General features: G+C 44.4%; 1 protein-coding gene across 1 annotated transcript in view; it reads right to left on the bottom strand.

Annotated features, from left to right (window-relative positions):
• Positions 1-1,308: 1,308 nt before the first annotated feature.
• Positions 1,309-21,402, bottom strand: part of zeb1b (zinc finger E-box binding homeobox 1b) — a 49,563-nt gene continuing 29,469 nt past the window's right edge. The window contains exons 2-8 of the mRNA XM_042399804.1: positions 16,594-16,749; positions 10,879-11,037; positions 9,538-9,740; positions 8,836-8,941; positions 6,647-8,388; positions 4,891-5,071; positions 1,309-4,161 (exon numbers count right to left, since the gene is read on the bottom strand). Coding sequence (XP_042255738.1) covers positions 3,434-4,161; positions 4,891-5,071; positions 6,647-8,388; positions 8,836-8,941; positions 9,538-9,740; positions 10,879-11,037; positions 16,594-16,749 — 3,275 coding nt within the window. The 3' untranslated portion in view covers positions 1,309-3,433. The remainder of the gene's footprint in view (positions 4,162-4,890; positions 5,072-6,646; positions 8,389-8,835; positions 8,942-9,537; positions 9,741-10,878; positions 11,038-16,593; positions 16,750-21,402) is intronic.

The following is a 21,402-nucleotide window of genomic DNA, read 5'->3' as shown; positions in this document are numbered from 1 at the left end:
CAGTGTCAGAGTCCCGGCAGCCATAATACTTCATCAGGCTTTTGCACCATTATTGGCAAGAGCACTCCATATCCTCTTAGCAGTTATAGCTTTTCAATTTTCCTTTGAAATGCTGAGCCCAGCAGAACATATGGCAATATCTCGGCTTTAAGTCCTGGATCGGGGTGAAAGCCTGTAAAACGGCCTTGCATCCCGAACATGCAGCCGCAGGCTACACACTCTTTGACCTTTTAGGAGTTTCAGAGCGGTGCTTCGGTGCTGCTGTGACCACTGTTAAAGACATTTATAATAGGCACAATTACAAGATGCTGTTGGACGGTTTGACACAGTAATGTTATGGTGTGAGCTGTCCTATAAAGCTTTATTCCATCACCAACCCCCTCCTCCACGTGTCTCCGGGGACCCATTTAGCATGATGGCTGAATCAAACCTCTGTCAGATTATTCTGTCACAATGTCCCCCCTTAACACACACTCTTGCAAGCTCAGGTACTAACAGTTGTACAATTGCACGGTGCGCAGAAGCCCACACACAACCATGGAAACTGTTTCCTTACTCTGCTCCCACTCCATCCTCACACAAAGAGAGGCTGTGGCAGGTTGAATCCCCTTCCACCCACAACTGCTTTCCCTTAAAACAAAGACACCAAATCAGCAGCACCTTTATGCTTCTAAAAGACTTTAGGACTTAACTGAAAATGCCCAAAGCTCTCCTCTGGAAACAGAGTGAATCTGTGCTTCTGGGAAGACAAAAAGAGCAGAGAGAGAGAGAGAACTATCAAATATGTTCAGCAGCTATTGTATCATTTTCAGCTCCTCAACAGACTATGGATTTTTAGTCCATTCCATTACTAATTCATGCTGGTGGAGGGGCTGGATGTGGGGTGTGGGTGGCAGGAGGAGGGTCGGCCCTCCTGGAAACCTAATCTGGATCAATAGGGTTGACCTTGGGCAGGGCTGCTAACAGGCAGACTGGATTGAAAGGGGGTTTCTGACTGATCACTGAGGGGTGAGGGCAAGACTTTTATTCACATAGTCATATGATGTAGTGTAGTTTAAAAGACCAGTTTGACATTTTGGGAAATAAGCTTATTTACTTTCTTGACAAGGGTTAGATGAGAAGATTGATACCACACTCTCTGTAGAGAGAAATGGATCTTATCTGACTCGCAGCAAGAAAGTGAATAAGTGTATTTCCTGTTTCCTGTTTCCTGACATATTGCTTTCTCATTTTTGAGTGCAAGCATTAATTTAATGTCTCAATAACAATATCATCACAAACCCAGCAGCTTGTAATTCATGTATTTTATTGTGAGATGGGGAGTCATAAAAAACGAACAAAAAAGAAAACAAACAAAAACAATCACTATAAAAAAAGATGAGGGTGTTAAAGGGGGGAGGAGCATATAAAAGTGGGCGTGGTCTTGACACTGACATATAAAGTAACAAATTGGCACAAATAAAAACATAAGAACATACATCAATATTATTTTGGCTTGGCAAAAGGACAGTTTGTGTGGTTAAGGATCATCCTTCAATACAACAGCACACTCATGCTATTAGACATACAATTATTTTTCAAAAGTTCAGTAGCTTCATATTAGAGAGGGGAAAGAAAACTAAACTAACATGAGAATGGATGCAGAGAGGTCACAGGTTCCAATTTTCAGGCTTGCGGGGTGCGAGTTTCTTTTTTCCCGAGGAAAAACATCATTTATTTGTTCGAAAAACATACTTCAGTATGCCGGAGTCTCATTTTTCCAGGCTTGTAGTTATTTGCCTTTGAATCTTTTTTTTTCCATACTAAAATATATTATTGTATTAATACAAACTACAGTATTGTACACTACATAGTGTAATAAATAACCATAAAGAAATATAAAAAATAAGACACATAAATATAAAAGTTCTCTATGACTAAACAGACATACCCATCTCGTTGGGGGAGGGGATAATACTGCAATTGCTGAAAACATACAGTACACACACTGAAACAGAACATAAAACAACAAAAGACAAAAAAAAAATAATACTGACAGGTAAAAACATTGTTGAATTAAACTCATGGGATTCATATTTACCTACATTTTGTTACCTGAAGAGACATCTGAGCGTTTCATGGTGTGTTAAACAAGTGCACTGAATAAGCTTCGAAAAAGGCAGGACACAGTTAACAATTAGAAATCATACTTCATCATCATCATCCGTTTGAAAACATGTGCATTGTAATTCTTTTAGTCGCTCAGATTAGAAATAAAAGCAACTTATCTAAAAACTATGGTACATGAATATGTGGTAGGCTAGATTCTACTCTCTCAGGTGTGGTGGCGAGCCAAAGTCAACAGTATTTCCGGCTTATTGGTTGATCTGGGACCCGGCAATACCTGATCATAGCTGCTAAGCTTCAACAGCAGTATTCAATGGCACTTTTGATATGCATGTCTCTCTTTTTGTTTGATTTTTTGCATAAGGCTCGGAGTGGGGGGGGTGTGGGGGGGTTGGGTATAGTGAGGGTCAAAACGTTTTCTACATCCCCTTTCTGCTTGCTCTGAACATTGATTGAACAATAGTTTGACATTTTGGCTTTGCTTAGTCACTCTCTTGCTTAGAGTTGAAAAGAAGATTGATACTCTGTACAAAGAGTGGTATCAATCTCCTCATCTGACTCTCATCAAGAAAGCAGCTTATTTCTCAAAATGTCAAACTATTTCTTTAAAACACTGATTTCTAAAAGAAACATTGACAAAAATGAGTCTGAAAGAAACTAAATGGCTGAAAAGACCCGTCCGCTCTCCGTTGTTTTTCTTCTTAAGGCTCACAATCCAATCAAAATAACAGCAAAAAGAAATGTAATGCTAACATCTGCTAGCGTGATGGCGTGGTATCTCTAGTGCGGTAATACTGAAGGGTAGACAACACAACTCAACTGCTCAATCCATAGGTAAACCAAGCCACTTGTAGTGCACAGGATTTTTCTTATTTTCCTTCCAACTTAATAAAATACTGACTTTTTTTGTTCATTGGCAATAAAAAGGTATAGAAATATCTCCCAACTGTACAGCTTTTAAAGGTTAAAATATGAGTGATAAAATTAGTAACACTGATAAAAAGAAATGACCCAAGGTGTTTTAGTAATAAAACATTATCTAAAACGTGTCGGCTCTAGCTTCCAAAGTCTGTATAATGCATTTCCTTCGTTTGTTAAAATTCATGTTCGTCTTCATCTTTTTCTTTACAAATGGATTTTTCTAACAGTGAGAAATTGATCTCCTGTGGAAAAGTCACTAGTATTTTTTCAGGCACACCTGGATTTCTACACAGTAGTGAACTGAAACAAACTGTCAAGAGGAACCAGACATCATCTCCAGCGTTCTTCCTCTGTGCGGGGAGAGGAGGAATCTGATTGCGTCTCATGGAGGAGTCGGATTCCTCTGTTAGTCAGTATCTCCTTTCTCCTGCAGCGTCTGGTTCTCGTCTTCAGAAACTGTGTTCCTGTTTGTTTCGCCTCCGCTCTCCTCCGTGACCTCCTCCTCTGCTTTTCCCTCTTCCGTCAACCCTTCTTCTGTATCCATCGCCTCTCCTCCTTCCACCTTGACTTCCTCCTCCTCCTTATCACTCCCGAGCACCTCCTCCTGCCTTGTGTCAGCCTCCTCTTCCTCCTCGTTCAACTCTATCTCTGTCTTCTCCACCTCTCCTCCCTCCACCACTACAGTCTCCATCTCTTCCTCCTCCTCCTCATCCCCTCCTTCGTCTCCTATCTGCACCACCTGGATGTCATCCATGTCAACTGCACCTTCTTCCTCCTCCTCCTCATACTCCTCGCTCTCCTCGTCCTCTCTGGTGCTGCTCCCTCGCTCGTCCGAGTCCAGCTGGGAGGGAGCCAGGCGCAGAGGCAGCGCCTGGCTCAGTGCCTCCAGCTCGGCCTGGGCTTCGCCGTCCACCTCAGGGCTCTCCCTGCCCTCTCCTTGGCTCTGCGTCTCCTTCTTGCAGTAGGAGTAGCGGTGGTTCATGTGCTGGGAGTAGGAGCCCGAATGGGAGAAGCGCTTGCCGCACTTGTCGCACTGGTACGGCTTCTCCCCGGAGTGGAGTCGCATGTGTTCGATCAAGTGGTGTTTGTGTTTGAAGGCCTTGGTGCAGATGCCGCACTCATGAGGTCGCTTCCCTGCAGAGATAAAGAAAATAAATACGCGTCAACATATTTCAGAAACACGAAAATGATGTTGGGTAAAAAAGCACAGACATGGGAGGAAAACAATAAACACGCAAGTGCAATTGCACTGAATCCCCCATATTGTGCCAAAGCTTGAGAAGGCCTAACAATATCTATCATCAATGTATCCAAGGTGAAGATTTCAAAACAATACAACAAAATCTTAACAATTGAGCTCGAAAACCTTCAAGGAAACTTTATCCAGGCAGGGAGCAGCTAGTTTCACCTAGGATGAAGTCATTTGGAGCTGAAAGTGATGGTTGCTAGCCAGGTATCAGAGTAATAAAGAAAAAACTAAAACGCCTCTGAGAGCATTGACCTGCGCTTGGCCACGGCATCATCATCTCAGAGCAATCCAAATCACTACCAGAGCTCGCCTGTTGCAACATTTGGTACTACACATGAGAAGCTGGCAATGCAGAGGTGGGGAGTTGGCGGAAAGAAATTCTCAGACCTCTTCTGTGCATGTTGAGTAATACCTGCTGGAATGGAGGTGTCCACCCTTCTTTACGCTGTAGCTCAAAATCCCCCTTCACTTGTACTCTGACTCATCTTTCCCAGGACCCAACAGTGAGTGATGGTGAGACATGTTCCGGTTCTGTTTTTTTCATGTTAGTCCATCTGTGATTGTTGGCTGGTTTTACATGTAGGTCTGGGAAACACATGAGAGTTTCAATTTACCTGTGTGTTCGTATTTGTGTCTGAGCAGCGAGCTACTCTTCTGGAAGATCTTGTCGCACAGGTCGCAGGCGTACATGCCGCTGTCCGTCTTCTTCATCTTCTTCCTCGGAGGGCCCGAGTCGGAGTCGTTGTGCTCCTCCACGGTGGATACGCCCTCTGAACCCGTGTCCGGCTTCTCCTCCTGGAGAATATGAGAAATCATGGATGTATTAATATGTTGGGAATTCAAAGTGAGTTTTTTCTGTTTGTTTTTCTGCAAAAAGACAATGAATGAGTATGTGTGTAAATTGCAGGAAATGATACAATAGGCCAAACTGTGTCATATCCTACTCATAGCTGTCTCTGGAGGCGGCTGTGAAAATAAAATCACACTCACTTTTTGACTTTACTAGTCCTTTCCTTGGCGTGACAGATAACCACACTCTTCACTTACGAGCACACCTACTCTAGCTCTGTGGTGTCCCTGAGCCGCTAAAATTCATCCACTGATGCAGTGAGAGAGCATGTGAGACATTATTAAGGAGCAGATATATACACAGGGCTCTTTTTTTACAAGGCAGGTCTATGCCAATCCACTTAACACGAAAGTATAATACAACAACAATAAATCAATGAGGCAGGCAGAGGTGCGGCGTTTAAACAGATTCCAGCAGATCAATATGGGTCTCTGCAGTAAAGTGCAGCCTCATGTCCTCTGGGTGACAGCCCAGGAAGATCATTCACATACCCACAGAGATCTACATCCATCATTACAGGCCCATTAGGTGTCTGCACAATGAAGAACTATTAAGGGCTATCATTTTTACAAAGAGCTGAATTCTGACATTTCTATATATGACTTATTGATTAGATTTTGGATGGTTTCACACTATCTATCATGTTCTAGTGGTTTTGAACAATAAGAAGTAATGATCTAGACTGGGGCTTTTTGACTGATCACTTCAAAAAGAGATAAGCCAACTTGATTCTTCCCAACATGGCTACTGGGTTGGACACTGAATTTTTTGCTATCTGTAAATCAGTTGGTTTACAAATAAGAATAAGTTTAACCTGTTTACTGAGGCTGACCTCCAGAGAAACTACAGGGATAAAAACTGACTCTAAAAAGTTGAGGAAACTAACAGAGCTGTGAAAAATGAATAGTTTATACAGAAGTAACTGATGAGAACAGACAGAGTGAATTAAAGTAATGGATTGACATTTTAGGCATTATGCTTACTATCTATCTAGCCCAGAGTTAGATCAGAAGATTGATGCCACTCTCATATTTGTACAGTAAATATAAAGCAACTGCCAGCAGCTACTTAGCTTAGCTTTGCACAAAGACTTTAAACAGTGGGAAACAGCTAGCCTGGCTCTGTCCAAAGGTAATGAAATACATCTAACAACACCTCTGAATTATGTTACATGTTATATCTCATATGGAGTCTCAGCTTGTTGCCTGATAAACTCACAGTAACAACAAGACTCCTGGAAGTCACTGCAAACTGCCAAGAAATGGTACCATGAGATGTCATTTTTATACTTAGATTTGTGTATGGTTTAAACAGACAAAGATATTATATAATACTTTCAGACCAGAGCCAGGCTAGCTGTTTCCCACTGTTTCAAGTCTTTGTGCTAAGCTAAGCCAAGTGGCTCCTGTTGAGTAGTATCGATCTTCGATCTCAACAAGAATGCGGATAGGAGTATTTCACAAAATTATTTTAACAAAGACAGGAAAGCCCAACTGTTTGGGGGCCTAAATGGTGCACACCTTTATGCCGTTGAGGTGGATGGTTTCCTGTGTCTCTGTCCCAGCAGGGCTGTTAGCTGTAGTGGTATAAGTGTAAGCCAGCTGCGGGATCAAGATAGTCTGTTTGTTGTTGGTGGTTAGCGCCCTTAGACATTGCATGCGGCCCTGGTCAGCAATAGTCACCAGAGTGGGGAGCTGAGTGGTCACTATGTTGAGGGGATTGGCACTTGGCTGGCTGGTGTACATTGCAATAGGGCGGCTGCCTATGGCTGAGAGTGGCGATGCCTGTTTCTTTGTGCAAGTTAAATTCAGAGGTTCATCCTGATTGGTAGAGCCAGAGGAAGGGGAGGGGTAAACACAGGCTTTAGTCACCGCTCTCTCTACTTCCTCTCTGTCGGGCTTTGGCAGCGACAGGTCTAGGGGTCCCTCAGTGCTCTGGGGGGGCTGGGCTGGGACAGGACCGTCAGCTGTCAGGTTTAGTGGTGAGGGGGAGGCCGGGGAGCTGTGAGAGCCATTGACCTCAGCTGGGGTTGCTTCTGTAGGGCTGTCCTGGGTCACAGAAGGGCTCATAGTGGCCATGTCCTTTCCTGGGACCAGAGACACCACACTGTTAGCATCACAGGTATCTTCTTCCTCTGAAGGAGGTGTCGGGGCACCTAGTGATATCTGACCTTCCTGCATTTTGTCAAACCACTTCTTGACCACATGGATTGGCAGGCTAACTGAATCAGAGATCTTGGCCAGCTCATCCTTGGTGGGCTCTGCGTTCAAGGCAAAGTAGGCCTTGAGCAAAGACAAGAGGTTCTTGGGCTGGTTGCAAAGTCCTCCCTCTGACAGCAGGGCAGCAACAGCAGACTCAGACTTATCCAGGCCTGCTCCGTTCAGCTTGAGACCATCCTTCTTGCAGTGCTTGAGGGCATGGAGTGCTTCCAGCCCACCGGGACAGTTATCACACAGGAGACAAGTCTTAGTGGTCTTTTCCTCTTCTTTAGTCTCAGTGGGCCTGGTGCCCCTGATGGTAAGATCTTCTGGGAGTTTCTGGGACTTGTAGGTCTCAGTGAGCTGAGTTGGTGAGATTGGCTCAGGCTCTTTCTTCAGGTTTTGGGCTGTGAGCTGGCCCTGGTTGGGGTCCAAACTGTAGTTTATAATGATTTTTGCATTTCCATCCTGACCCACAATAGGCAGACTGATGGCTGAGATGAGTTGCTGCTGCGTGGGGTGGAGCGTTCCAGTGGTTAACCCAGAGTTCACCTGCCCCTGGCCTTTGGCATTGCTTTCCAGCACCTGGCGAATGACGTTACCATCCACTGCCACTTTGAGGGCATTCTGCAGGTCTGCTAGGTTGATGCTGATGGGCGACACCAGCCCCACAGTGGGCAGGACCACCGCCTGCACTGTGCCATGCAGGGGAGCTGCAGCACCTCCGTTGAAAACCCCACCATTCATGCCAGCCACAGCTGGAGACGTCATTACCGTCGGCTTGTACTCGTAGTCCACAGGCTCGTTCTTGATCTGGTTGAGGGGCAGCTGCTCCTGTAGGGGTTTGCTGTGCTCCAGCTTCTCCCTGATCTGGGTGCGGAGGACAGAGGGTGATGTGGGAAGGATTGGTGTTGGACCCTGGGTCTGGGTTTTGCTGTTGCCCAAGCGTGGTTTGCCGTTAACTGAGATGAGGCTGATGCACTTCTTACTGCTGATGTGGGAGCTATATGAGCCCGAGTGGGAGAACCGCTTCTTGCAGTTGGAGCACTCATAGGGTTTTTCTCCTGTATAGAAACACAAGGTGTACAACAGAGAGAGAAAGAAAAAGGTGGTGGGAGAGAGAGAAACAGATTTCCATTAGTGAATGAAGCTAAATGAGCAAGCTACGCTATGAGCGGTAAGGCAGAAAAAAGCTCTAATGCATTTCAATGATGCTTAAATGCTGATGTAATGGTACCATTGGGAAATGCCCCTCTCTAATTCTTGTCCCATAATGCCAAAAGAAACACAATTATGGCACATTAAGGAAGAGCACACAATGGATTGAAATACGATCAAGGATATCTAAATACAGGGAATTGGCTAAAACATAAATAAAACACAAATATGTTTTCAATGGAGACCTAAACATCTGTGACCAAAAGAGAATCATGGCACAGACATATACACTAGACCTGCTCACATGCACACACACACACGCGCTGCCATGGTGATTGGAGTTGACCACTCACCGCTGTGGATGCGTAGGTGCTCCTTCAGATGGTGCTTGTATTTAAATGCTTTGCCACATTCAGTGCACTTGAATTTACGATTGCCTCCCGACTGTGTGATGTGTCTCTGTCAGATGAGGGGAGAGGGGTCATTCAGTGAGATACACAATGAAAACACAACCTTTGAACTGCTACTAATTCATGTCACAATGTCATTAATCAATCGAGGGCAAAAGTTCATGTTTATTTATCATGTTTGGAAGTGAGCCGCTGAAGAAACGCAACCGAGCTTCCGTGTAGGGCTGCATAATTTAGAATCACATTGTCAGCACGTACAGTAATTACAAGTAGAATGCTACTGAAACAAATCACAAGTAATCCAGCTACACTGAGTATTTGAAAATGAAAATGTTTAGTGTAGACTGATGCACATACATATTAGAACATTAAACTGAGGCAGAGAACATGTTTAATAAGATAAAGAAATATATAAATGCTGATTAGCTGATACCTGGTTTCATTCATTCTTGCACAATGAATATACTCCATGATGTTCTTAAAATAGGATTTAAGGATTCACAAAGCATCCAGCTGCATTAAGTATTATATCCAATAAAGGGGCATTTGCTAAAAACTTTCACTTACTAAAAAAATATTTAAATCATTAGAACATTAGAAGATAGCAGTTCTCCGGTTCTGACTATGTTGTCTGTCAGTTCTTACCTGATCCCGTCCGGGCTTGTGGGCTGTCATATGTCTCTCCAGTTGAGAGCGGTGTGCAAAGGTGTAGCTGCACTCGGGGCAGCTGAAGCATTCCTCGGTTTTCTCGTGCCGATACTTGATGTGCTCCTTCAGGGAGCTGTAACGCTTGTAGCCGCGCGCGCAGTAGGGACAGGTGAGCAGCTGAGAGAATGAATCTGGAGTTCCTGGGTGACAAAAAAACAAAAGAGAGAGAAGAGAGTGTTGTAATGACATATGTGAGAGCAGAGGGGGGAAGGAAAAGAAGGGGTTAAAAACACATGGTCAATAGAGAGAGCTCTTTGATGTTACACATGGCCTGCCACAGTAACACTCCTCTGCTATTTCACCAATCACTGAGAGATCCTCCCCCACAGGTAAACAGCACCCAGGTAACCAAATGGATAAAAGCTGATTACTGAACCATAGTAACACCTTCTTGTCTTCATAAAAAAAAGCCTTTAGAGGACTGGATTTTATTTTTGCTTTTGTCCTTCTTGCTGAAACAAAGCCTGGCGATTACAGCTTTCACAAGCCTTTCACCATTTTAATTGCCTATTATGCATTAGAAGCATTTCAAAAACACCCACACATGTAAGGAAAAGTGAGCTTGATAAACAACAGCCGCCTGCCAGGATCCTGGCTGGTTAGCAGCAGAGGGTCTCAGTTGCCCAACTCCCACACAGGTAAAGCATTACTTCGTTAACAGGTGATGTATTAAGTTCCCCTGCGAGACAGGTGAGGGCCTCGGGATGGGAATGCACACACATTATCGCACAGGTAGGTGTGAGTCAGAGCTCGCACAGACGTGACAAATTTACTCAGGTGTTGCTGTTTCTCTTCCTCCCCTAACTCCCCCCCCCCCCTCTCTCATCCCTCTCTCCCTCCTGCCTCCCTCTCTTTTTTCCTCTCTGTGGTAGCAGGTAAAAGCCAAAAGCCCAGGAGCCATAAAGGCCCCAGTGTGCTGCACTTAACAAATAGCGCTGTGTGTAATGATGTCGGAGAGTGGCGTTAATGGGGTGGAGTTAACACCTGAGGTGAGACAGGGAGCAGGTAAAGCCATCCCCAGGGGGCAAGTAATTACTGGGTAGATGCAGTAATAGTGTGACTGAGAGCTCTCGGGTGGAAATACTGCTGGGTGTTTTAGTGTGTGTGTGTGTGTATGCTATTGTGACTCTACACCTTTCTTGATATGATATGAATAAAATTTCCAGCAATTAGTTCAAGTATCTTACAGTATATCTGGAAATGGACATCCACATGAAAATAACTAATAAGAATATTTTTATAGTGTGAGAGTGCTTCTTCTTGGTGAAGTCCCGTTACCGTTCTCGTCATGGATGCTGGCGTCGGGGGTGCCGTGGCGTTGTGGCTCGTCCTCCGGGGCCTCTGGGTAGATGACGGCGGTGTCTCCTTGCTGGAGCATCTCCTCCACCAAGGCATCTGTGCTGTCATCCTCACCGTCCGACGCACAATCCTCCTTCACTGTGAGGGGACAAACACACGCTAATTAGAGTCATGCCTGCAAAAAGGTACTATTGATTATCCTGTATTTCAAGACTTGCATGTTTTTTTCTATTGATGTATGCTGTGCATGTGAAACCATAACCTCTGTGTATGAAATGTGATAATCCAATAATGTCACAGTGAGTGTCATTACAGTTGAACCGGATCTTACAGCCCAAGCCCTTGATCATGACATGTTCACCAGCATGGAACGAGGTGTGCAGCGCCAGGGGAAAAAACAAACATCCTGAATGCTTTTGTTCGCAATAGGATGAGAAAACTAATTAGCATCAAAGGCCACAGGCTACTGTATGAGCATTGAGCTCTTTGTAAGAATTGAATGGTGAGCCTCTATTCACAGTGTTAGGTAAGGTACTTGATGAGACTGGGACTGATAATTAGGTGATGAATCTTGTCCTGATGTATCACAGTGGATAGATATCATGCTGGAACGGATGCACATACACAAACACACACACACACACACACATCACGGTCTGCTCTCTAGAGAGGCTTGGCCTTCGGACTGTGCTTAATATCCCAGCAAATGAGAATCTGCACGTGGGAGCCAAGCGCGTTCCTCCTCCACATCACATGAGCCTGGCTAGCTAGCCTAACGAGCACTAATTACCAAGCTGTGGCTTATAGGAAGTGTAACCTGAGGATGGAGTTTAAGATGCACGAAACCTTCCTTCCCTTTTTCCATCTCTGCTCTCTCAGAGCTTCCTGAAGTGGATACCGGAACCAAGTATAGAGTGTCCACGATTAAACCCAGCGTTATTCCTCTATGGATATGTCAGTGTGCTTATGTGTATCATTGCAGAGTAATTAGAAGGCTGAGCTATTAGCTAAAAGCAAAGTTAGCGTACTGTAGATACTGCGGTGATGTTCACTGGGCAGATGTTTTGAGGATAGATTTAAGCACTCCCTTGCTTGGTGGAGATTTGAGTATTGTGTTTTGTGAATTGTGTGTGTGTTGAAAGACAGGGCCAGCTGTGTTCTCCACAGAGATGGGAACAGGTGTAGCACTTCATGACTCACCGACGCACAGTGAATACCAGTACTCTTACATACAGCAGTACTTCCTCTGGCGCACCTTAACAAAGCCATGAAACAATATGAGTGCAGACATTTGTTGCTATGGTTATTAAAGATCATTCGAAGAAACCCTCCCGCCCCATAACAAACCCGCGAGACATAATCCAGAGAAAGAGGTTGTCTGTTGGTGAACATATGTGTGGGTATGTAAAGCAGGAGCCAACAGCAGGTGCTGAGAAAGTCGAGTTGAGGAATTCTCATCCCACAGTGGAAGGTCAGGAAGACATCATATAACACAGCTTTTCTCCCATGACCTCAACAGCATCAAAAACACCCTAGACATGTTTTTTTCAATCTTAAAAAAAAAAAAAAATAGTTTCACAATTTGGGAAATACCCTTATTCATTTTGTTTTCAAGAGTCGAATGAGAATGTCAAAGCATTCCTTTAAACTGATTTAGACCTGAAACAATTAGTCTATTAATTAAATAGTCAATCGACAGAAAATTAATCTGCATTAATTTTGACACTCATTTAATTGTTTAAATCATTTTTCAAGCAAAAAGGCCAAATATCTTCTATTCAGCTTCTTAAATGTGTGGATTTGCTGCTTGTCTTTGTCAAATGTGACAGTAAATTAAAAAATTTGGACTGTTGGTTGCACAAAACAAGCAAACTGTAGACATCACTCTGAGCTCTGAGAAATTGTAAATGACAGTTTTTAACATTTAACAGACTGACAAATTAATTTATTATTTAGAAAATAATCAGCAGATTGATCGCAGCAGATTGAAAATATTTTTTTTTAGTTTGTTGCAGCCCTAAATTAGTTGTCTTATATTTAAGTTCTGTTGGCTGTTGACAAGACATTGAAAACCATGTGCTGCATGTGGGGCTGCAAGTGTTGATCTGACATTGTTTGGCTCCCATCCTCTGCTCAAAGGCAGCATCCAAACACTCAAACACACCTCTAGGCTACTAAATTTTGAGCATGTGCGTGAAGTACAGTCCCAGCTGGGGGTCTGTGGTGCAAAGGTATGACAAGCTGTTGTTTTCACTCCTTGTCTGTGTGTGTGTGTGTGTGTGTGTGTGTGTGTGTGTGTGTGTGTCTCTTCTCTTTACAGAGCAAGGCCAGAAGGGTTCACAGCCACGCTGAGGCGGCTCCGTGTTATCAGGCTGCTCCCCTGACATGAAACATCACACAAGCCATTTATGTGCTGACGCAGGGATGTGAACGCACCATTGCACAAGTGGAAAATCACTTAAAAAAGCCCCAAAACGCACACCCTGTGAGGCTGTCACAGGACGTTCTGTTGCAGTTGCAATTTAAAAAAAGTAGTTTGTTCAGTATTTATTTCACAGTGTAACATAACTACGTCTTAGAGCAAAATCACCAGACCACCCACTCTCTTCTCTTCTCTTCCCCTCGCTCCTCTCATCCCTCTCTGCCCACCTCTCTGCAACATGATACTACGGTATCCCATGATGCACTTCCTGGCTGACCTTTGCCTCCACTGCTTCCTGTGGTCGTGCATCCAGAACCCTTTTTAGATTTATATCGTCTCCTCAGTGATAAGGATTTGCACAAACAGCTCAAACGTTCCACAATCATTCATAAAGATGTTACACTTTTATCGCTCATCAACAGGAAGTAAATCAGAGAATAACTATAGCATGTATTTCCAAATCTAGGATGATTTGTTTATCCTTGGCTTCATGCTATTAAATTGTTGCTTTGTGTGTCTCCACTGGACTGTCTTCCCAGTTCTCTGGAGATTCTTCCTTTCCTGTGCAGAAGGGTGGCTCAGTTTTAACATCACATCATGACATAATGCACGCAGGAATGTAGGTGTTCCTGTGTGTCTACAGAATCCCTGCTGCACAAATGATCCAAATGGATTTGAGACCAATTTTAAGGAACATCAAATATCATCACTGCATCTCAGGCCAACAGTGAAGAAATAGTGTATATACAATAAGCGTCACTGTGCAAGAGAGCCTTGCAACTTGACTGCTTGCTGGAAAAATGCAGTACAGTATTAGTGCTGATCAAACACACTCAACGTACAACCAGATCATCTTCTGAAGGTCTTAGCCTATATTTCCATGCAGTTAAACCCAGCCTTTTGCTGTCATTAAGTGCCTTCGCAGCCTCATGATATCAAAGCTCTCCAGCTCCACCCTGCCCATGTAATCATGCTCTACAACTCATCAAATATAAAGGAGAGAGCCCTCCCAGGTCAACGCTCTCTCTACCTTTTCCTCCCCTGAAGTTAGACAGCCTGTTCTTAGAGGAGAGCAGGCTGCAGTTTGCTGCACCAACACTGGGCTGCTCCACCACTACATAATCATTTAGGAGTGAATGAGTAATGACAGCGAGCAGGGGGCCCATGATACCATATAATCAAGAGGAATGATTCAGAACAAGAGAAACAGTGAGAGAGCATGGGAGTGTAAAAAAAGAAAAGGTGGAAAGGAAAAGAGAGATGGCAATGCGCTGAAAAACCACCTCTTGGTTTTGGAGCGCGGCAGTCCCAGGAGAAGGGGTGTCAAGGCTTTAATTTGAAGCAAACTGGGCTACGTTGAGGAGAAGATTAGTAGGTGGTGGTCACTTTTCAAGGCTGCACCAGAGACTTCTCTGTTCTCAGGAGTGAAACCAACAGAGGGAGGAACGGAGGCGGGAGAGAGGAGAGAAGTGTGTTTGTTTAAGGCACTGCGGCTTTCCCCGTGTTTCATCAGTCCGATCCAGAGTGACAGCAAAAGATGTTGCTTGATGTATGAGATGAGGCTACAAAGAGTGAGAGAGTAAGAAACAGAGGTGTGTGTGCACATGAGTGAAAGCCAAATAAAATATGCCTGATCAGGCATAACTGTGGAGCGCAGCCAGCTCGCTGAGCTGTTTCAGTCTAACTCATGCTTTTGAAGTATTTAATGTTCACAGGTCCTGGCCAAAACCGATGACATTATTCTTCCTCCAACTTTCCCTTTATGCAAGGAGGTACAGCTGGAGTGTGGTGATGAAAATGACAGCATGGTCTGGGGAATAGGTGGCTACACTGTGCAAAGGTCTGCGGTTTGAGTGTATACATGTATGCGTGCATGTGCAACCGAAACCTTGCAACTGAAACTGACTGAACTGAAACTAAGGTCAAGTCACTGGAGAGGATTTTTTTTAAAAATCCCTCCCTAAACCGAAAGTGATAGGTTACTGGACGTTATCACATGTGCTGACTTGACCTGTTGCTAAATAAAAGCCCCCCCTCAGTCTCACACATCTCTCACTGCTGAAAATTCCAGCCAAAATCTGCTTGGAGCAACACCCTAAAATAAATACTCTTATGGCTCAATATCAAGTTAAAGTGTCTAATTATGTTACATACGGGCTTGTCACAGTGTTGCACGTACTGTACTTGGCCCAGACCCAGGCCCAACAACATTACAAGTACATACACGCAGATTTATATGCACATGTAGCATGAGGTCAGGAGCGCAGCGCAGAGAGGTCGTAGGCTCAGGTTGAAACACTGACATCCTTCAGCACCTGCAATTGTTGTTTTGGAGGGAGGAGGAGGTGTGACGTCAGCCCTTCCTGTGGGGATGGGCTGTCTCTGATGTCACTTCCACATGGTTTGAGGTAAAGAGAAGTTCACGGTGGCCCCTCCAATGCCCACCAGTGCCATAAACCTCTCTACTGGCTCTTTGGTGGCGAGGCTATTTTCTGTACTTGAAGGTCTCTCCCTGTGTTGGCATTGTCTTTGTTTAATATCGTGCTTCCTGCCTTAGTTGGAAACCCACCGTGTGTAGTACCTGTTTCCTTACCCTCTGTTTCACAATGAGACAAAGCCTGGTACTTAACTGTGTACAGATGTCAGCAAGACATTTCTTAACTTAGCCTGCATTATGTCAGCTGAGGTCAAAAAGAGACAGCAGCAGTCAACAATTGATGTTGTAACAAAAAACCAAGTCAGTGTATGACACATTGGTAACAAATGCTCTTATCCTGAGGAGGTAAGAATGAGTTTCATGTTCAAAGACACTTTGCCATTTGAATCAGCCTGGCCAGCAGAACTGAAAGTGAAAGAGACAAATGCTGTAAAAGTATATGTCTTAAAAGGTCAGATACTTAGGCATCAAAACTTGCTGTTTTTATGTAAGTAAAAATTTTCCAATGTAATTTTGATGATGGCATGAAAGACTTCACTTTGCCTTGTTTCAAGATGCTGGCACTTGTCTAAAGACAATTCTGGCACACAGTGAATAAAGAGCTGTTATCCCCACTGGCATAATTTTTTCACATTTTAGGAAAATAAGATTTTAAAGCAGAAAATAAGATTAAACTACATCCTGTGCTGAACTTTTTCTGCAATGCAGAAAGTGGAACATGTCACAGAACACTGCTGTGTGAACACCGGGTAGGACGATGAGGTATGCATTTGCATGATTCAATGAGGATGTGTAATAATAATAATGCGCCCTATGAGTGCACGTCTGGTCTCACCTCGGTCCCAGCAGCGCTCCCTGGGGTGCTCATCGTCTGGCAGGGTGCTTTCGCAGTCGGCCCCGTCCGCCAGGCTGCCTTCCTCCTCCACGATGTGGAGCTTGTCCTCGTCATCTGACTCTGAGCCGGCCTCCACCACATTATTGTAGTTGGTCACTGTGTAAGGAGACAGAGATAAGAATGACTGATTAGATTGAGTCTATTTCTTTAATTAGTCTTTGAAGAAAAGTGAACAGGCCACTCACATTTAGTATTTTTATCCTTTATAAAGATAACGGGAGGTGTTCTGTATGCATTTCTTGATTATGAGTACTAAATGTGAAAGGCCGTGAGTTGGAGAGGTTAAATATATGTACTGTCATTTAAATGTCAAAACTATTAAAGGACATAGTTGATGGAGGAGGTGATATGGAGATGGAAACCAATTAACAGACCATGGCCTAACTTCAATAGATTAGATGAAACTTTAAATGATCCCCGTGAGGAAAGTGGGTTGTTAAAGCAGGAGAGAATAAAACCACCAGGGCACTTAGAACAAAGTGGATGGGGGCTATTAAAAACAATACAACTAACGATTTTAAAGCCTTAATGTAGTAAAAGTATAAGAATGAAAATCTGAAAAAGATTTGAATCATCAGTTAAAACCAAAACTCCGGAACAACAAGCTCTATGTTAGGAAATAGAGCGAATTCACACTTGCAGACACACATACAATACCGGTGTGTGAGATCATTAGATTGCAAGCTGAAGTGGTGTGTGCGCTGTGTGGGAGTCGGTGTGACCTGGTCGGTTGTGTTATGGGCTGAAGGAGCCAGGAGACACAGAGACAGCCAGCCTACAGAGAGGGTTATTAAGGGGAGTAAATTTTCCTGACCGACTGTCTGCTTCAGATGTGTTAGTGTGTGTTCCTGTGTCTTCTTTTCATTTCCACCCTGTTCCTCCATCTCTCAATTCCACCTGTGTTACTTCCACCCACTCTCCTTCCATTTCTGCTACCCCCCCCCTCCTCCTCCTCCATCCCTCTGTTCCACTGAGAGAGCTACAGATCCTCTCGGAGGCCAAATCAATTCTCCAGTGAGAGCAGCCCAGTCAGCAGAGGGCCCGGGCTGCAGCACTGAAACTACCTCTCCGGCTACTTTATCTCACATCACACACACTGAACACGGCGCTTGCTTGCACATACACACACACACACACCACCTGCATTCACTCACTGAATATGCACTGCCAGTACAAAGCACCTCAACATTTTCTCTATATCTTCGCTCTCCCCAACCCCACTCGCCCACCTCTTTCTGAAGTGGCTGCTAATGTTTTTTTCTTTTTTGTCGGGAGGAGGCATATCTGGGAGAATCATGATCCACAGTTTCAATCAATGAGAATTGTTTTGGCGAGGTCTCTTCCTTTCTCTTTGCATTGTGCAGGTCATTACAACTGGTTGCTATTCACACAGACTCGGTAGACGTACAAGGTTCAGGCTGAGGGGGAGGCGGGAGGACGGAGGTGTGGGGGCGGAGGGATAAAAGGTGGCGGAGGAGGAGGGAGAAGCACTGTTATTTGGCGAGTCGTTCATGGGGTCAACACCGCTGTGCCGCAGCTGCGAAATCCTATCGGGGTTCATCAGGAGAGCTATTTCATTTTCAACCTCTTTCCTCTCTTTCCCTCCACAATACAATGTGTTTTTTTTTTCTTTACCATGATGTGATTGCAAGCACATTGTAGTTTTCAAGAGATACATTCAGCTCAGCCAGGGGTGATGCACAGCCTTTGTACCTGGATTGCTATCCAGGCTTCATACCATCGTCTGTTAAAGGTCCTTGACAAGTAAGCCAATAGAACAATTAAAGACCCACGGAGCTGAGCTTCCATTCAAATAAACTGATAATTAATGAGATTTATATAGCATCATGGGACTGTATTAACTAGTCTGTACTTAAGGACTGTTCCCATCTCCACTTGTATGCCTTACACCACCTCTCACACCCTTTCCCTCCCTCTCTTCTCTGTCAGAGTGACTCTGCCAGGTGATGTATTGTCCGTTCAGCAGCCCAAACAGGGCGCAACACTTCATGCTGAAACAGAAGGTACTTTAGGACCGGTCTAAGAGGCTGTTTAGGGCCACAGCCACTCAGGTGTGGAGCTGAGGTCAGCGATTACAAAGGCAACACTCTCCACCGGCAGTGTCAAGAGAAAATGATCAACTATAAAGCTGTAGAGAGAAAATCAATGTGCTGGTGTGTGCAGACAGGAGGTGGCAACAGCAGCCGGACAATAAAAGTGGGAGCTGCAAAGTAAAGCAAAGGGGGTGAGAGAGGTAAGACTAAAGGATGGAGGGCAGTGTTGGGTGTTTGTGTGTGTGTGTGTGTGTGTGTAGGGGGTGGGGGGGTGAACAGAGATGATCTTCCTGTGCCAAATGGTTGGCGGTGTTGAAACAAAAGTGTGTGTTCCAACAGGAGATGTAACACCTAGCATCAACAAAGGCTGCAGTCCCTTCTGGCTGACCGGCTGAGCGTTTGGACAGCTGGCCTCATTAGCGCTAGCATGCTAGCACACAACAGGAGGACAACTCCTACGCATCTGAGAGAGAAAGCATTAGTAGGTGGAGGAGGTGAAGAACTTACTTCTGAAAGTTTGCTTTCCTACATAGGTTGTAGTGTGTTGAACACCTGAGAAAATAATAGCCTGTAACCATGGTTTTGGCTTTAAGTTAGTCCGTAACCCCAGGCCACAGATCACACCCTTATAATACCTTCCCACACAGAAACATTATATGGATCTGGGTAATAAAACACAATTAATGCAAGCCTTGTCTCTGTTACTGCCATCTTTACCTGGGCAGACATAAAGCATCCTGATACCAACTGTATCTGTTTCTATTCCTGACATAGTTATTGATGCTACCAGACAAGCTGGTGTGAAAATGAAAGGTTCTCATTATGTTATTTACTCTTCGCTGACATATGTTTTCACATCTTGTAGATTCATGGTGTAGCTGGCAATGGTTGGGAGTTCCAAAGTAGTTCCTTGGTAAATGACTGAAGCCGAAGCAGGTTGTATTTCTCCACCCTCACCATCACTCGTCACCCTCTTTCCCTCTTACAAAGTTCCCAGAGTCTATTGAAAGACAGTGCCAGGCTGTCCATGTCAGCCACACTTAAATACGCCTGCTGGAGAGAGGGCTGTGTTGTTATGACACCTGCCAGGCTATATCAATTCCTAGCAAAGGAATGGGTGACTGGGTGGGTTACTCCCAAAACAGTCCCAACATTACCCCATTGGAGGGGATCACCTTGTCAGACGTGTTGTCGCTGATCTGTCGGCACAGAATATAAAGCACCATATGTGCCTCGACAGAGGTTCATTTGTAGATTCTGTCTTGGTATTCAGTTTTTTGAGTTATCTCAAAGTATACAGTAACAGATGGGTACTTACTTTCCTGCAATTGTGTTAACTTGCTGGCACTTCTTTTAGACTCATGTTATTTGATCCTGGCCTGATGTATGAATAAGAGACATTTCAGGAACTTAAAATCACTGTAGAGGAGTATTAGTACGACCTCAGATTGCTTGCTTTGTGCTTTCATACACTAAGGCTTGCCAGATAGCAATGGCAGTATCTCAACCTCTGTGGGAGTGAGCTATCTCTGTGCTTTGAGGCCCTCAAGGTGTGACTGACTGGCTTAATAACTGAGCTTTAGATGGGGACACACAGAAACATATATAGCCTGTGAACAAACACATTACCGTCTGAAGTAAGCTTTTATCTTGATTGATTACCTATAAGGACATCTGTAAGGAACCCAAAACCTATACGTCTTATGTGCAGGCCAACAGCCCCATACCAGAACGTGTAGGAGGTATGTCTGGAATGTCCAACCAAAACACTTTTCCCTGAGTTTTGCTCTTAAAGAGACAGATCAAAGGGTGTGTTCTCTCCCTGCTACTAATTTTGAGTCTACTGACTGACACATATTTTGAGGTCCTCTGTTGTTCTGCTTGTGATTAGACAGATTGACTCATCATGAGCAGCAGCAACCTTTTGTCTGCCCTTCTACCTCTCTTCTGTCTCTATATTTAGCCTTGATACAGGCTCCCTCATTGAGGTACGCCACTTATCTCACTCGGAGCTCAGGGCCAGGCAGGCAGCGGCGCAACTACCACAGGCATCCTCAAAGAGTACAGACTCTGCCGTCACAGAGTCTGCCCTTGCAGCTCTGCAGTGCCATTTTCTCAGGGAAGCCAACCACTACAAAAAACCCCAGCTCGAACCAAAGTAAAACAAAGCCGTGCCATTCAAAACCTCAAGTATGCCGTCTCAAGGTGAGGCGCCTCATTCAGCACTGAGGTAAACGCTGCTGGTTTTGTTAAAACAACAGCCTTCCTCCAACAGAGTCAGGAAGGTCAACTCAAGTGCCGATAACAAAACAAAAGAATTGGGGATTTTTCATGGTTAGCTTGTTCACAGTCTTCCTCCTACTTGCTAGGCCATTTAGCTCAGCCAGTTGCTGTTTGGTTCCAGTAGTTGAGAGATGCGACTGTGAATACATAGTAGTGTCCCTTAACAAAGCTAGTTAGCTGTAGAGGGCACTAGGGGTCCCAAGAGACTGTTTCCTCATGGGTTTAGCCTTGCCTAGCAGCTAATGCAAATAGTCTCCACCACAAGTGTCTGCCAACCATTCCAGAGCAGGCAAGTCACACCTAGGACCAGTCATATCCTAGACAGTCTTTCTCCACAGATACACAGCACGACATTCAGCCCCCAAAATTCCCCAAACAATATGAAATGACTGTTACTCATTGTTCTAAGTTT

Source organism: Thunnus maccoyii, chromosome 21 (genome assembly GCF_910596095.1).
Source record: "Thunnus maccoyii chromosome 21, fThuMac1.1, whole genome shotgun sequence".
Taxonomy (NCBI): domain Eukaryota; kingdom Metazoa; phylum Chordata; class Actinopteri; order Scombriformes; family Scombridae; genus Thunnus; species Thunnus maccoyii.
This window is presented reverse-complemented; position numbering and strand designations above follow the sequence as displayed.